At 40.7% G+C, this 16,693-nt stretch overlaps 3 protein-coding genes across 5 annotated transcripts; 2 read left to right on the forward strand and 1 right to left on the reverse strand.

The window, feature by feature from the left end:
- Positions 1-1,189: 1,189 nt before the first annotated feature.
- On the reverse strand, positions 1,190-7,273 carry slc26a11 (solute carrier family 26 member 11). 2 transcript variants are annotated; one of them, XM_061274542.1, is made up of 14 exons: positions 6,972-7,273; positions 6,617-6,841; positions 6,302-6,494; positions 6,025-6,110; positions 5,605-5,836; positions 5,336-5,514; positions 5,179-5,251; positions 4,679-4,790; positions 4,526-4,581; positions 3,716-3,856; positions 3,504-3,631; positions 2,767-2,866; positions 2,555-2,688; positions 1,190-2,356 (listed from the first exon to the last, which is right to left on the reverse strand). In XM_061274542.1, exons 2-14 carry the CDS (start codon positions 6,827-6,829, stop codon positions 2,252-2,254), a joined length of 1,752 nt encoding a protein of 583 aa, XP_061130526.1. In that variant the 5' UTR covers positions 6,830-6,841; positions 6,972-7,273; the 3' UTR covers positions 1,190-2,251. The 2 variants fall into 2 exon arrangements, with proteins under 2 accessions (XP_061130526.1, XP_061130527.1); XM_061274543.1 differs by having other exon boundaries at positions 6,617-6,861.
- Positions 7,274-7,933: 660 nt separating this feature from the next.
- sgsh (N-sulfoglucosamine sulfohydrolase (sulfamidase)) lies at positions 7,934-13,789 on the forward strand. Of its 2 annotated transcripts, none has more exons than XM_061274545.1 (9): positions 7,934-8,153; positions 8,906-9,066; positions 9,248-9,353; positions 9,434-9,807; positions 9,923-10,004; positions 10,075-10,278; positions 11,009-11,175; positions 11,452-11,669; positions 11,988-12,706. In XM_061274545.1, the coding sequence occupies exons 1-9, from the start codon at positions 8,075-8,077 to the stop codon at positions 11,992-11,994; spliced, it is 1,398 nt and encodes a 465-aa protein (XP_061130529.1). In that variant the 5' UTR covers positions 7,934-8,074; the 3' UTR covers positions 11,995-12,706. The 2 variants fall into 2 exon arrangements, with proteins under 2 accessions (XP_061130529.1, XP_061130528.1); XM_061274544.1 differs by lacking the exon at positions 11,988-12,706 and adding an exon at positions 12,773-13,789 and having other exon boundaries at positions 7,936-8,153.
- Positions 13,790-15,510: 1,721 nt separating this feature from the next.
- Positions 15,511-16,687, forward strand: npb (neuropeptide B). The gene is made up of 2 exons (XM_061274071.1): positions 15,511-15,950; positions 16,275-16,687. The coding sequence occupies exons 1-2, from the start codon at positions 15,690-15,692 to the stop codon at positions 16,401-16,403; spliced, it is 390 nt and encodes a 129-aa protein (XP_061130055.1). The 5' UTR covers positions 15,511-15,689; the 3' UTR covers positions 16,404-16,687.
- The last annotated feature ends 6 nt before the right edge of the window (positions 16,688-16,693 follow it).

Here is a 16,693-nt window from a genome sequence, read left to right on the forward strand (position 1 = left end):
ATTGTACCCCTTCCAGTAAAGTTTCAAAAAGGACCAATTCATCTTAAGTAAATTTATTTGATTTATTTCAAGAGGCATTGCATTGCAGTAAGTGTTAATGGGGTCAACATGAATTGAAACTGAAAGTGTGAAACTAACAAAAACACGAAGGGATCAAGTAATACCTTTCTTTCAAAAGATGCTTTGTGTAAGTATGTTTGGTCAAACACTTGTCACCAATGTTGTTACAGAACATGCCATTGGACAACAATAAAAGATTTTAAAAAAATCACTGAATTCATGAGTCACTTTTGTTTGAATATGAAGGTTAGGTTTCCATGTCAAGCCATCCGTATTGACTGCATGATTTAAGCCATTTTTCGCAGCAGAGTGAATATTTTTTTATAACTTTACTTGCGATATCAACCTCAATGAGCTGAGTCTCATAGTTGTGTTTGAGTGTATATGTTGATGCGGTCATGTCCACTTCATATGTACACGGTCAAAAATGAACATCCCTTCAATTGGAGGTTTTGCCAGTGAATGCTATGAAAAAGTACCGCTAAATTGATTTGAGTTTTGACTCAATTATTATATGACATTCAAAATAAGAGAAGCATTTGAAATTGTTATTCTAAAAAAGCCCAAGGAACTATTGTCGTTGTTCACTGTGCCCCCACGAGGCATTCGCCATTGAGGCCCTTATCTAGGCCTGGCTCCAAAGGGGAGCCATCTTTTAAAATATTTAGTACTAGTCTTTTAGTACTAGTCTTTTTTGCCACTTTTCTCGATCCCAGGAGATTCTCATTGTTTTAGGTTGACCTTCACCTATAAGCTCCATGTTTCATCCACCAGGCCATTGAGAAAGGCAATTGTCACCAAAATCAAAGAGTTCAGTGGAGGAGGACAATGTTGAATAAGATTCAACATTCTGAACATTATTTTTGTGACAGACATTATGGCACTAGCTGTATTTTTGCATCCGCGCTAGTTTTAGCAACTTATGGAACTAAGTTAGTTTCACTAACTATTAACTCAGTGTGCCTTACTGTACAATTCTATTAAATAGACCACATTTTATGGGACTTTTTTGTGTGTGCATTCACCTAGCAGTAAATGAGCATCTGAATAAAAATTGACCTCTTTGAGATTTGACTGAAAAATATTTGCCCAGTTTCCTTAGTTCCCATTCAACTATATTTACAATAAGTCAATATGTACAGTATTTTTATTACCCGAATTACAAAACCCTATTCACAGAAGAATCGAAGCACAATAAAAGTATGTACTACTTAAGATATGGTACACGGGTGCTGTCAAAAATATCAGGTCATTCTTTTCACTAAAACAAACAAGTATTTCCAGTCTATGATTATTCATACCGAGCTGTCAAATGAACATCGTGACAAATTCCTTAATTATAAAGTAAGGACAGTACAAAATTCCTATACCAAAAGTATTTAAAAAAATAGATACATCAAAGTATTTGGTTCAATTCAGAAAACATGGGTAAAAAAAACCTTATTAAGAATGTTTTACAGACAATATTAACAGCATTGAGGTATGTGGTATTTTACATACTGGTGGCTTGGCACCCAAAAGTGGGTCACAGAACCATTTGGGTGGACCGCTGACAGATAGTAAAAACAAACAAAAATCTGTAGTTTCTTATTTTGATTAGTCCATTACAGTACAAAGACGTTCTAAGCACCCACGTGGAACATAATGGAAAAATTAATGTATCTATTATTGCGTTTTAGCCACATGTACTCCGTACACAAATATCATGCAGGTCAACCTCTAGCTAGAGGATGTCGTCGCAAAAAATTTGCTTATGGTGGTACATGAAACTACCTGAAAATGTGTTTTCAAAGGCTATTTATAAACAAAACATCCACAGAGGTGAATTGCCCTTAGCTGCTGATATGTTGCATTTACCAGCTCATTGAGAGAATTGAAATTTAGTTTTCTATTCAAATGAGAATTGAAATTTAGTTTTCTATTCAAATGAGAATTAAAATTTAGTTTTCTATTCAAATGAGAATTAAAATTTAGTTTTCTATTCAAACGAGAAGATGAGGATCAAAGTATGCCAAGTTCATTTATAAAGACGTGAAAGCAGACGATAACTTTGGAGCTCACAGATCTGTTAAGTGAGTACTTGGGGACCGCCTGCCACCCCGTTCGTTCGTGCCCGTGTGTGATCTCCCATTTAGTTTTGTGCGTATGTGGAAACATCTCTTTCTCAGGCAGCGGCTGGACACTTTCTTCATTATAAATTGAGGTTGCATGATTCCATTTGCAGTGCTGACTCAACACTGTCAGCATATATGAGGCCCTCCAGATCTGCAGCTAAAAGAATCTCCTGGACATTTGGCTGGTGGGGAACCAAAAACAGACAAGAAAGATTTTAGATGTTGGACTGCTTTCTGGATAAGTCGAAAGCCATCCATGGTGGCTTGGTGAAGGAGGAGAAAAGAATACTGCACTGCTCTAAGAGGGAGCCGTAAAAAAATAACAGACAATGGTAAGAATTGAAAAACGTACTCTTACATGAAATGATCATTGAGTATACCTGCAATCCAGAAAGGATCAGATGCACATCTTGCCGTTTGAATTGCCTCAGCAAGTCGCTCAGCTCATTAATCACAGTGTAATCTATCACACTGACATGGAGGCAATCCAATACAACTGACCGTGGAAGGGACTCTGGTGAATGTTGGGAAGTGAAAGACTGATCATCACTCTTAACCGTTTACTGTTTTGATACTTTGATTGAACACCTACCCTGCAGAGCTTGAGTGTGTATGACGTGGCTGAGATGTTCTGCGGCAGGAAAGCTGAGCCCGCTGGCCAACTGAATTAGCATTACACTTTGATTAGATACCTGCACACAACAGGCACATGGAAGACACAACAGTCATCTAAAGCGCAGATCTATGTTGTGAGAAATGCATTATTCAGAATGGTTTGTCTGCCTCAATCATTTTTGATATTGATAATTGCTCTCCGTCACTATTCTTTATTATCACTATACCCATCAGTAATAATTCTTCTATATTTTTGTTGTTTGTATTTCGGTTCCAAATACCACTATCTGATAAATCAGCAAGGTCGGCAAAAGTTAGACAACGATCTTGATCATTTGAATCAGGTGTACTGTAGCAGGGAGACATATAAAACAGAACACCAGTTGCCGAGGTCCGGAACTGGCTGCCTCATAATGTTAGATTAGATTTACTTCAGCTTCAATACACTTCAAAAATGCTGACCAGCTTCAGCTCTTCAATCTCCACAAATCCAATCTTCAATTAAATTACTGATCAAAATAAGGAACCTTAGGTAAAAGTAACACACTCTGTTCAAAACCCACAGAGAACCCACAACTACTAAAAAAATATATATCTGAAAGGTCGGCCTATCACCCCCCACTAACAGCTCCTCAGTGACAAGTTACAGAAGCCCAAAGGACTCCATTCCACAATTCAACAATTTCCCATCAACAATAAACGCCATTGAAATACCTCTATTCGAGGTCTAGCCAGGGTGTACATCAGTAAAGCTCCAGACACAGCCACACCTCCTATGATTCCATACTGCACCCGCCAGAAACTCATCAGGAATGTCACAATGAAGGGAAGAAGGTCAAACTCTAGGAATGACACAGAGGCACAATGTTGTGAGATGTAACAGTGAAACCCTTGGACACTACCCGGGTGTAAGTGTAGGAACATACTATGTATTTTCCACATCTTAGCCACAACTTGATAATCAAACATAGGAGCGACTGCGCAGATGACAACAGCAGCAAGAGAAGCTTTTGGGATGTAGTAGAAGGCTGGCATGAGGAACGCCAAAGACAGCAACACTATCACACCTGTAAAAAGAAAAAAAATGTTTCATGCTAAATTAATAAAATTACAAAATCAAGGTTAATCTATCTATCTATCTATCTATCTATCTATCTATCTATCTATCTATCTATCTATCTATCTATCTATCTATCTATCTATCTATCTATCTATCTATCTATCTATCTATCTATCTATGACTATGCATGTTTTTTGTCATCTTTTTTTGTCTGTAGTTTTAAGTTGCAATATCCCTATTCACCACTAGATGGCAGACATGGCTTAGTTTTGCTTACACCAAGTCTTATACTGGCAGGTTTTATACGATAAAGTGAGTAAGATAATACTTTTCTTTATGGATTCTGATTGATATGCAGGACAAACATAACATAATAACTATATTTAATATTTTGTCCATAATTATTTATTTTGGTCCAACATCTGGTTAGGAAATGTGTGGTCCCATGTGCCCCCTCCCAGTAGCACTGATGAAAAATTGTGGGCCCCTTCTGCATTTAAGTTACCCATCCCATGTGTTAACATTTTAGTCAGTGCTTTCAATTCTCTACTGAACTTTCAAAAATAGAATTCTCTTTCTGAAAAAAAAATCAATATACTATATAAACGGAATACAAACTTTTAAGACAAATTACTTTTAAGATTAAAAACATCAATGCAAAAGTGTGTGGACTCACTGGTGACAATTCCTCCAGCTGGAGTACAAACCCCAGTCTGAGAATTCACTGCCGTTCTAAAGATGACAAAATATTCATCCGTACAATTAGTACACATTTTTTCTCTCTTTGTCAAACACAAACGCACGCAGGCAAACACACACAATAACACACCTGCCAAAGCTGCCGGTAACAGGGTAGGCTGAGACAAAGGAACCCATGATGTTGGTCATACCGATTGCCAATAGTTCCTGATTGGCATCAATTCTGTAGTTGTTCTGCCTAGCTGAGGACAAACAAGTCAAACGCTTAGCCCAGTATTACAATGGCCAAAATATCGGGCTGAATAGAAAAACCCTTTTATGACACCTATGAAATTAGATTGTTACGGAGAAAGAGTAATCTTCTTTCTCATTGATATGTACACGTGCCCCCACTAGTTTAAACGCAGCATTCTGATTAATAATGTGTTTGTGGAATATGAGTTAAGCAGCAAAATTCACCCAATTTTCTCACGGGTTTTCTGAAGATGAGTCATAATTGGTTGTGACCTGAGTGTTGGCAACTGTGATGTCATTTTCAGTCCACAGCAAGTGGACTTCCCCTTTAATGAGGCCATAGATTCATTTCTATACATTACATAACTGTGACCTTCATCCCCTTGGAAAACTCACCAAATGCTTTTGCAATTGCAATGCTCTCCAGCAGTCCCATGAAAGGAATCACAGCTAGACCTCCACCAAAGCCCTGTGCACCATATTTAGAGGAAGACTAAGAGCTCAGCCGTGAGATTTTAATAGCCAATTCCACAGCCTCACCTGGACTCCTTACCTCTACAATCTCTCCAAATGTTATCACAGTGCCATTGACGTCGGTGTCCGAGGTGGGTGGTGGACTGAAGGGCGGAAGTCCTTGGGAGGTTTTCCCAGTGATTGTGAAGACATGAAGACCATAAGCTTCCCACGAAAAGGCGCAAAAAGAAGCAGCCACGACTATGAGGGCGTTACGCACTGGCCAAAACACAAAAGGCATTTAAGGAAAACTATTGTGTAGACACACTTGCAGGTCAAATGAATGCAGTGTTTTACACTGATACTGACTGGTAGCAACAGTGTAGACAAGTCTTCTGGCAGCCCTGGAAAATCTGGGAGCATCGTCATCATCATCATCATCGGAGCCCAAGCTTGTCTTCATTGACATCAGCATTACCAGCAATGCTATGCAGAGAAAACCAAGGACCACATCACCTAGTCGTGCCTCGGGGATCTTGTAAAATGTGTAGTAGACTTGTGGGAAGAACTCATGGGGCACATCTTCAAGTCCCAGGATATTCTAGAGATATAATTTATAATATTTTAAAAAATGCCAGAAGGAAAATGTAGTGAAATAATGTGCCGACTATTCAACTAACCATTTCTCATGTTCTTTTGTTGCTAGTTTATAAGAGACAATTACGCATAATATTGCTCTCGTTTTGTGTGTTTTGCGTCGTGTTTCTGCAATTACAATCATTATCTCACCTTCACCTGCCCAAAGCCAATTGTTATTGCTGCGGCACAAGTGAAGCCTTTTAAAACAGGGAATGAGATGAAATCCAAGAGGAAGCCTGCAATGGAAAATTTGACATTTCACATTTTGACCTACAGAGTGTGCAAAATGTACAATAAGACCATTCATTCATACTTAGACTATAAATCCTTACACGGAATGTGTCAACCTTCTTTTTTTTGTGAGGTCAAGTGTTACTAAATTAAATCACTCCAATTTCACATGACTAAAGTGGTTCCCTCCCCTCACCTAATCTCAGTAATGCCAGTGCAGCCTGGATGAGACCGCAGAGGAGACTAAGCAGCACGGCTTGGTGCGGCTCGCCCCCCACCAATGAGAAGCAAAGTAAAGACATGATGGCTGTGGGACCCAGCGTCACATCCTTGGATGTCCCCAGGACAGTATAAATAAATCCTCCCATGAAGGCAGAGTAGAGTCCGTACTGTGTGTGCAAAAGGAATTGTGTTGAAATCAGCTTCAACTATGCAACAGATGATCAGTTTATCTCTTAACACGGATGGGAACAAGACAGATTGATAGTTTAGATACTGTTGTAGGACTCACCTGCACAGGAAGGCCTGCTACTTCCGCATAGGCCAATGCTTGCGGGACAGTTGTCAGCCCGACAGTGAGCCCAGCAAGGAGATCCATCTGAAGCCATTTAAGATTGTACTTGGGCAGCCAGGAGAGAATGGGCAACCACGCCTTTAACATCCTGCTAGAGCAGCAGCCTGTCATTCTTTCTCTCTTCTCTCTTTGCAGCAGAGGTTGGTCCATAGTAAATAAAACCTTGAGTGTGAAACAAAAACCTACAGAGGTCAATGATGACAGAATTGGAGGGAAATCTCCTTGTTATGTAAATATACTACATAAAGCAACATGAGTACTGTATTTTACTTCAAATACCAAATCCACTTACACAGTGAGATTAAATGTCCACCTTTTGTTTTACATCTCACTCATGTTATGTCATTGGACTGGAGATTTGCTCATGTTACCTTTGTTTTATTTATTTTTTTCGGGACCTGTGCATTCTGTAAAAGAGCTTCTCTGCATGTTAAGAAGAAGATGCATCTATATTACTCATGTACACACACTTGCATGAAATTTGACCTCTACATTTGACCCCTGATAGTGCTTGCTGGGGCTGGCTTTAATGGTCCCCACGGTGGCAGGCAACAATTTAACCACTCAGCCTGTGGCAGCAGTCTGTGTGTCCTGAAAGACCAACACAACACGAATTAGGAAGGTCAATTTGGGATGGTCAGTTAGTGCAGAAGCACATTAAACCTCACCCACTCCTCGAAAGGTTTAGAGTAACGCCAGACAGAGAATTGATATGCTCAGATAGATTTTAGTTTGGAGTTTAGCGAACTGGACTCTCAACCAAAAAAATTGCGTCAGACCACAGCTACAATCCTTTATAGATTATGAGCACATGAGAATCATATGACACGTACGGTGACCAACTCTGACAAGGTGTCATAACATTCATTATTACAATATTGCATATAGAAAACCGACTCTGACAAGGTGTCATAACATTCATTATTACAATATTGCATATAGAAAATAAGTTATGCTACACAGGGTGCATCGAGTTGAAAAGTGTGGATGAAAGCATTCAAATAAAAAAAAAGAGAGCTGCACGAAGGGTAAATAAACTGTTACTAAGACATTAAAATCATCCTACAAAAGTGGTGATTAGGTCACAAGCATTAATAACGCAAAACGAAATAATGGATACATTATTAAATATGACCAAGATATGTCATTCCACCTTACAAGTGCAAGTTGCCAAGTTCTCGGTCGCCGCTCTGCGCTTCCCAAAAGCATCCCTAGCGAGTCTTCCTGTTGTGAAATGTCACATGCCAACGGTCACGTGATAACATGTTTGCGGAAGACATTTTTTATTTTTATTTTTTTCACTGCAAGCTAATGAACCTTGCATTCCAATACAAAACAGTGTGAACTAAATCAAATTTCCAAATTACAAATCCGAACATTATCCACACGAGGAAGATGCTCAAGGTATTTATTTGGTTCTTGCTTCTTTGTCGCCTCGGGGAGTCCAAGAGAAGAAATGTTCTTCTAATAATCGGTGAGTGTTTGAAACTTCGACAAAGTTAAGGCAAATGTGCTTGAGTCTCCGTTGACATAGTACAAACGGTGATGACACTAATTGTTTGACGTCGAACGTTGCAATAAGAAACTCCGTGGTGCATTTCTGCGTTGCAATTGGAAAGACGCCATAAACTCAGAGGTGACAGGAGTACTCGCAATATGTATCGAAGTTTTTTTTATGGTAAAAAGAGAAGTAATCGACTCCGTATGTAAACCAGATTAAAATGCACTAACATTTAGTACAAAAGTACCAATTAATCTTTCTTGCCCAATGCAATTCCCATTTGATAAGTTGACACAATGAAAACTTTGCTAAAGCTTCTAATGTTGACTTAAAAAATACACCTTACTTATCTGTTTGTTTGTTATTTTATAGATTAGTGAGGACACACTTGTGGTTTTCAGCACATTTGCTAGAATAATCTTAAGAATCAACAACATCAAACAATTTGAAAGGTCTTACCTTCAAAATATCTAACTTACTTATCTTTCTTTTAATTTCAAACAAAAACAAAAGCAGTGCAGGGAGTCCCAAGGCTCAGTGGCATTTCTTGCGAAGGTAACTTAAATAAACAAATAGCTCCCTTTAGTTAATCCAATTGATGTCTTTATCATCCGTCACATTTAAAAAATGTAAAAAAAAAAATATTTGGATGGATAGCGACATTGGCAATATTGCTTAATAATCAGCCCGACCAATCTATTCCTCTTTGTTTTCTCCTCTTCCAGCCGATGATGCCGGTTTTGAAACAGAGGTGTACAACAACTCAGTGGTCCGCACCCCTCATCTGCGTTCTCTGGCTCAACGCAGTGTTGTGTTCAACAACGCTTTCACCTCTGTCAGCAGCTGTTCCCCCAGCCGCTCCACCATCCTCAGTGGTTTGCCACAGGTAATGCTTAAGAGCCGCCATATGCAGCCAAGTCTTGAAGTTTTCCCTCAATCAGATAATTGATCTTCTGATCTGATCATAACGCCACACACGCGCAAACACACAGAGTTTTTAAACAGTTGGGTTTTCATTTTGTCCTAATATTTTGCCTGGAAATAATGTTTGTTTGCTGCCTTCTTAGCATCAGAATGGCATGTATGGCCTTCACCAAGGTGTCCATCATTTTAACTCTTTCGATGGTGTCCAAAGTCTGCCGCTGCTCCTCAGCCAAGCCAACATACACACGGGTTAGTAATAAAGTTAATTCCCCCTACTCAGGTACAATGTGCAAACATGTGTTAATCCTTCTTTTCATTTTCATTCGCAGGTATAATTGGAAAAAAGCATGTTGGTCCTGGCTCTGTCTACCCTTTTGACTTTGCTTACACGGAGGAAAACAACTCTGTCCTTCAGGTTGGGCGGAACATCACCCGCATCAAACTTCTCGTTCGAAAGTTTTTCCAGACCCATAAAGAGGAAGCTTTTGTCAGAAACCAAAAAGGGGAAGACAACACAGTCAGCAATTTGAAAAATGAAGAAGAAAGGCCTTTTTTCCTTTATGTGGCTTTCCATGACACGCACCGTTGTGGGCATTCCCAGCCCCAGTATGGCGCTTTCTGTGAGAAGTTTGGGAATGGAGAGATGGGAATGGGTAGAATTCCTGACTGGTCTCCACAATATTACACACCAGAGCAAGTCAAGGTCAGACAATTACTGGGTTGTCATTGTTTTTACTTTTTAGTTTCTTTTGTCAATGTAATGATACCAATTTTGTTTCTCTCTAAATCATAAACTGTCTTCTGTTGTTCTAATCCAGGTTCCCCCTTTTGTACCAGACACACCGGCAGCCCGAGCTGATTTAGCCGCATTATATACTACAGTTAGCCGACTGGACCAAGGTACAATGTGTGCACCACATGCGTACATCACAAATCCATTCATGTGAAACTGTGCATTTTTTCTGGGTAGGCATTGGATTAGTTCTTCAAGAGCTCAGGGATGCTGGTTATGAAAATGACACCCTGATCATCTACAGCTCCGATAATGGCATCCCCTTCCCTAATGGCAGGACCAACCTGTATCACTCTGGCACAGCGGAGCCCATGCTGGTGTCCTCTCCAGAGCACAGGGAGCGATGGGGAGGCACCAGCCAGGCCTATGTCAGCTTATTAGGTAAGATGTGGGATACATAGATATTCTCTTGAGAAAAAAAGCCAGCTGCTTTCATCTCACTGTGTAGTAATTGTTGATGATTAATGAACGACAAAAAAGGATTCACCAAGGAACTCTGCGTGGTTATGTTCTTGATTGGCCACTAGAGGGAGACTAGACTACATACTATACATCAGAACCTGGGCTCAAATTGAGAGGTCTGCATATGAACCGATAATTTGTAGACCTAATTTGATTTACAAGCACATACTAAAAAATAATGCCCTTTTAAAGCTGTTTGGCTTAATAGTATTGATTTGTTTACAGTTTATACCTCGTAGTACACGCTTAACAGGGTGGCAAGTGTTTCACCTAGTTTCCACTTTCACCCAATGACTTGGCACCCAGGTGGCACCACAGATTCCACCCCTGTTCCACCCCTCTTGGCAATCTATCAATACTGCATTTGAAATGTTCATTTTATTGTCAGTATAGTATGCATAAAAGTATGTTTCAAGGAGTATATGCATGCAGAAGTACGTAAATCGGTTGTTCACGTGTAGTCATTGCATTTAGCCACAGATACATTTGAATGTATTTGTGAGTACGTTCGAACATATTTGCAACTACGTTTGAAAGCACTTGCGTTCTTGTGAATATTTTTTTACCATTATGATTTCTGAAAAGAGAATCAGTAGTATGTCCCCAATAATATTGTAAATATTGTAATTGTAATTGCTTCTTTTGGCAGATATCACTCCCACCATCCTGGACTGGTTTTCTGTTCCCTACCCATCATACAGCCTCCCTGGGATCAGCACTGTCCCTGTCCACCTCACTGGTCGCTCTTTGCTTCCTGTTCTGGTCACTGAGCCCAGAAGCTGGCATACGGTCTACGCCAGCCAATCACTGCACGAGGTCTGTGAGCACGGAAACATAAAGACATGAGGCGATTTTCTTAAACACGACAAACACAAGCTGTCATTGGAACTAATGAAATACAAATACTACTTCCTGACTGTACATAGGCAGATTTGTCAGGTATCATTCTGTGCTTTACTTGAGTGCTTATTTTTCAGACAACTTTTTACTTACTTTCCCTACATTTGAAATCTGAGGGTGTTAAATCGATACTTTTTTTGCTAGTAATTTTAGTAGATGAGTGAGTTTCAGCAGATGTCTGTTTCCATCCAGGTCACCATGTACTACCCAATCCGTTGTGTCCACCAGGGGGCATACCGCCTCCTCCACAACCTCCACTACCGCATGCCCTTTCCCATCGACCAGGACCTGTATGTTTCGGACACCTTCCAGGACCTGCTGAACCGCACCAGGCTGAGTGAGCCCACACACTGGTTCAAAAGTCTGCAGCAGTATTACTACAGAGAGCGATGGGAGCTGTACGATATCAGGTTGGCCTTCGTCTGCAGCAACACTATGCACTCACACTTTTGGGCCTAAAACATTTAATAAGACACAAATATGCAAGCATTGCTGTACACTCACACTTTTGAGCCTAAACCATTTAATAAAACACAAATATGACAATTATTGCTGTATGCTGTAGGATGAAAGTTTTCTGAGAGGCCAAAACTGACATTTTAGTGATTATTCCATGTGTCAGCAATTTTTTTCAGATTTTTGTGGGACGGATGAAAACTACAAATTGACATTTGCACTGGTCTATGTTATAGGAACCCTTTTAAAGTTTATCCATCCTTCTTTGACAGCACATAGTCTCCCGCACCTCCAGACTCTCAAACAGCTTCATGCTCCAGGCTGTTAGGATCCTGAACCCGCTCCCCCGTTCTGCGTAGCGTCCTGTACTTTTACTGTCTGGACTGTCTGAATGCACACTGGCTCTTATTATTTATTATTTGTTATTACTCTTATTTATTGTTTGTGCCTTTTTGTTTATGATGTTTTTTACTTTTGCGCTATGCTTGCTGGCTCCGTTATTTATTGTGTTATCTGTTTATTTATTATTTATTCATCACTCTTACTATTGATTGGTAGAATTTTTGCCTTCTTGTTTTTATATTGTGTCGCGTACATGTATGTCTATCGTGTTATGTGTCTCGTCACCGTGGGATAGAGAAAAACGTAATTTCGGTCTCTTTGTGTGTTGTGACATGTGGAGAGATTGACAATAAAGCTGACTTTGACTTTGACTTTGATATTCTGCATTGTGTATAGAGGAGACTCATGTCCTCCATGCCTTTCAGTTATCATACACGTGATTGTGTAAAGTCAATTTCATTCAAAGACAATTGACCAACAACCAAAAATGCAATATTCTCCTCACTAATGCACATTAAACTGGCAGAGGGCTCAACTCAAAATACTCAATAGTTGTGCCAAAATCTCAGCAGTACTTGTACATAATTCAACCTTGCTGCATTTTTTGCCTATCACTGGCCTACTCTGTACAGTTTCTAATTTGTAAGTATTGTATTTCTGAAGTGTTTATGAACTGTGTTTTTTTTTTTCTTTTCTATTTACTTGGCCGATGCAGAGGAGATCCTCTGGAAACAAAGAACCTGGCGCCAGACCCGTCCTACAGTGGCGTATTGGAGAGCCTGAAGCAGAATTTACAAAAATGGCAGTGGGAGACAGGGGATCCGTGGGTCTGTGGAGCAGACTATGTCCTGGAGGACAAGCTGGAGCCACACTGCAGACCGCTTTACAATGGACTTTAATAGTCTACCTTGATTGATTAAATCTGCACTCAGTAGACAATAAGTAATAAATTATATTTTTGTATGCCATGCTGCTTTTAATGGTTACATCTCCTTAAATTATATAATGTTAAGGTATCTATGTTACTGGATGGGGTCTCTAATCAGTTTCCATACATCTGTGCTGTATTCTCATCATGTAGACTAGAGCCTCTTATGGACAGGCAAAATGGCAAACATGACATTTAACTGTTTCATTTTTTCATTAGACGAGTGCATCCCTCGCTATTTTTTTCCCGGGAGGGGAGTGGAGCTGCCGATGCAAAACAAGAGGAATTAGTTCATCAATCTGCAAATCACTTTGCATTGATATGTTTCTGTTGTTTTCCTCTGAACCTAATTTTGAAGCAAGACTGCTGATCGTGGGTCAGTGAGGGAGGGGATGGCCTGTTTTTATTGATGTGCTCCTTTTTCTTCTTTAACTTAAAATCCATGTTGACTCATTTGAAAGTCTTTTAAAGCTATGCATTCACTGTTCTGCTTTGTTCAACGCTGACACAATACAACAGCAATTGGTGTTTTCCACATGACCTCGTAGACAACCGTCACACTTGAGGTGTATTCAGTCGTTGATGGACAGGTAGTCATAACATTTACGTGTTTTACTTCCGTTATGATGGTCTGACATGGACGCTTGACCCTCTGTGACTAACTCAGTGCTTCTCAAATAGTGGGGCGCGCCAGAACAAACAATCCATGGTCTTCAGATGCCACGCTGTCGCCATCTCCTGGTCAGCTAGTGAAATGCTTTTGCTGTTTTTTTTCCCTCTCAATTAAAACAAATCAATCAGCCAGTTGGTTTTCTTTATTTAATCTCTGATATCAGACAAAACCAAATTGTGAATCAGTCACCTAGGCCAGTGCTTCTCAAATAGTGAGGCGCGCCCCCCTGGGGGGGCGCGTGTGACCCTGGGGAACAGGCTTTTTTTTTGGCAGTACTAGAATAAAGTGTAATTGCGCGTTTACTACAGCAGGGGGCAGTGGCGCTCTCATTGTTACTTACTGTCACGTTTGCGACAGTGCAACATTTTACGACTTACAAGACAAGTTAGGATAGTCACGGTGGGGAGGGGGGGCGCGAATAGTTTTCTTCTTGCTAGGGGGGGGGCGTAACAGAAAATAATTGAGAAGCACTGGGTTAAATAAAGGTTAACCTAAAAAAAAAAAAAAAAAAAAAAAAAAGTGAACCCTGAACTTTGAACCCGCGGTGACCCCGCGGTGACCCCGCGGTGACCCCGTGGTGACCCCTGGGTGACCTTTGAACCCTGAACTTTCAACTCTAGTTGAAAATCGAAAATGTGCACATGACCCCGTGAACTTTGAACCGACCTTTGACCCCTGGGTGAACTTTGAACCGTAAACTTTGACCTTTGACCCCTAGCTAATTACGTTTTTTTTTTTTTTAAACCGGCATAGCAGAACGATCCATGGTCTTCAGATGCCGCGCTGTCGCCATCTCCTGGTCAGTTAGTGAAATGCTTTTGCTGATGTTTTTTTTTCTCTCAATTAAAACAAATCAATTAGCCAGTTGGTTTTCTTTATTTAATATCTGATATCAGACAAAACCAAATTGTGAATCCGTCACCTAGGCTATAGCAGAACAAACAATCCATGGTCTTCAGATGCCACGCTGTCGCCATCTCCTGGTCAGCTAGTGAAATGCTTTTGCTGTTTTTTTTCCCTCTCAATTAAAACAAATCAATCAGCCAGTTGGTTTTCTTTATTTAATCTCTGATATCAGACAAAACCAAATTGTGAATCAGTCACCTAGGCCAGTGCTTCTCAAATAGTGAGGCGCGCCCCCCTTGGGGGGGCGCGGTGCTATTCCTGGGGGGGCGCGTGTGACCCTGGGGAACAGGCTTTTTTTTTGGCAGTACTAGAATAAAGTGTAATTGCGCGTTTACTACAGCAGGGGGCAGTGGCGCTCTCATTGTTACTTCTGTCACGTTTGCGACAGTGCAACATTTTACGACTTACAAGACAAGTTAGGATAGTCACGGTGGGGAGGGGGGGCGCGAATAGTTTTCTTCTTGCTAGGGGGGGCGTAACAGAAAAATAATTGAGAAGCACTGGACTAACTGCTCCAGGTTTCCAGGTTACCGACATAAGGATATGGACACCTGTAAAAAAGTGAAAAAAAAAAATGAAAGAGGCTGAAAATTTCCAATGAAAAATGCAACACGGTAGGGTCAATGAAAGGTGAAAAAAAGTAAAGAACCAATTTTTACAATTAATGAGTAAAAAGTAAACTAGGTAAACTAAAGTTAATTGTTACCTCCCTTCACAGCTACCTGTGACATAGGACAAGTGGTACAGACGGTTAAATGTCGTCCTGGTTAATGAGTTCTTTGAGTTGGCCCATTTACGTCACTGTCTTGGACTACTGGTGTAAAATCGTACTTTTACCCCCACAAGCGTGACGCGTGTGACGTCTCTCTCGCTCTCTCTTCACGCACGCCTCTAAATCTAACACAAATCAATTGGAACCCCCCCCCCCCCCCCTTACGCATCAAGACGGAAGATCATCTGCTCTCCTACAATTTGATTTGACGAACATCCCGGGTCACGATACGTCTGGCAGCCCGCTTATAAAAGCAGCAGGAATTTTGCCCAACAGGCAACCAAACGCAACGCGTCCTGTAGAAGAGCTCGATCCCAAAAGCGTCAACCTCACGGCACCAGTGCTTTACAAACATGGAGAGGTCATTTAGGTTTGTTGTGGTCTGCGTTGGAGTGTCCCTGCTCATCTCTTGTCCCTCCGTCCAGGCCTGGTACAAGCAGTCCACCGGCCCCACTTACTACTCTGTGGGTCGCGCCTCCGGTTTGCTCTCTGGAATCCGGAGGTCGCCTTATGTGCGTAGGTCCGAATCCCAAGAAACGATGGACAACGGAGAGACGGCCAGTGCCAACGTTGTTCCGGAAACAGGCAGGCAGGTCTCCTTGCTCAAAAGTATGGTGAGTACTATTGAGATGGTTCGTTCCACATTTCTTTCCCACGGGCTTGTCTGCAGCGCAGCACACTTTATTCTTAAATTGCTAGTCTCAAAACAGCTACAATATATTAAAACATCCAATCATTGTAATCTTTGTGCGTAAATTACTCGTGCGTAAAAGCGTGTTTTACGCACGCGCGTCAAGCGCTTGCCAAGCGTGCGCTAACGCGGTGCAACTGAGTGACATTATGAGGGTGTTAATTCAAAAAATTGTGCATTTTAAAGCGCTGGAAATAACTAAAGTTGCTCAAAATCAAATTTCTTCTCTCTTATTAATGGACTGAAGGCTATTTGCGTGAAGGATATCTCCCCAAACCTGAAGAGCTGCGAGCTGCTGCGGGACGGGAGCGGCACCTTCCAGTGCAAGGCGGATGTCTTCCTCACCCTGGACTCGCTGGACTGCCTGTCCGCATGAGTTCACAGTGTGCTCATCTTGTACAGGAAAGGAGGATCGATGTCACCCAGTATAGACTTGAATGTTTGTTTTTAACTTAAATTTTATTTATTTTTTTGTTTGGTATGAATCATTTAAAGTCATAGATTTCACAAGTGTTCTCTACCATGTCGTGCACTGACAGTATGTGTGAAAGTTGATTTCTGTATATCCGTTTTTATTGTATCAATTAAAAATGAACATATATTTGGAACCTATTGTGTGTCTTTGACTAATTAAATTTCATGTCAAGGGAAAAAAAAAAAGGGGGG

This window comes from Syngnathus typhle, linkage group LG3, assembly GCF_033458585.1.
Source record: "Syngnathus typhle isolate RoL2023-S1 ecotype Sweden linkage group LG3, RoL_Styp_1.0, whole genome shotgun sequence".
Taxonomy (NCBI): Eukaryota; Metazoa; Chordata; class Actinopteri; order Syngnathiformes; family Syngnathidae; genus Syngnathus; species Syngnathus typhle.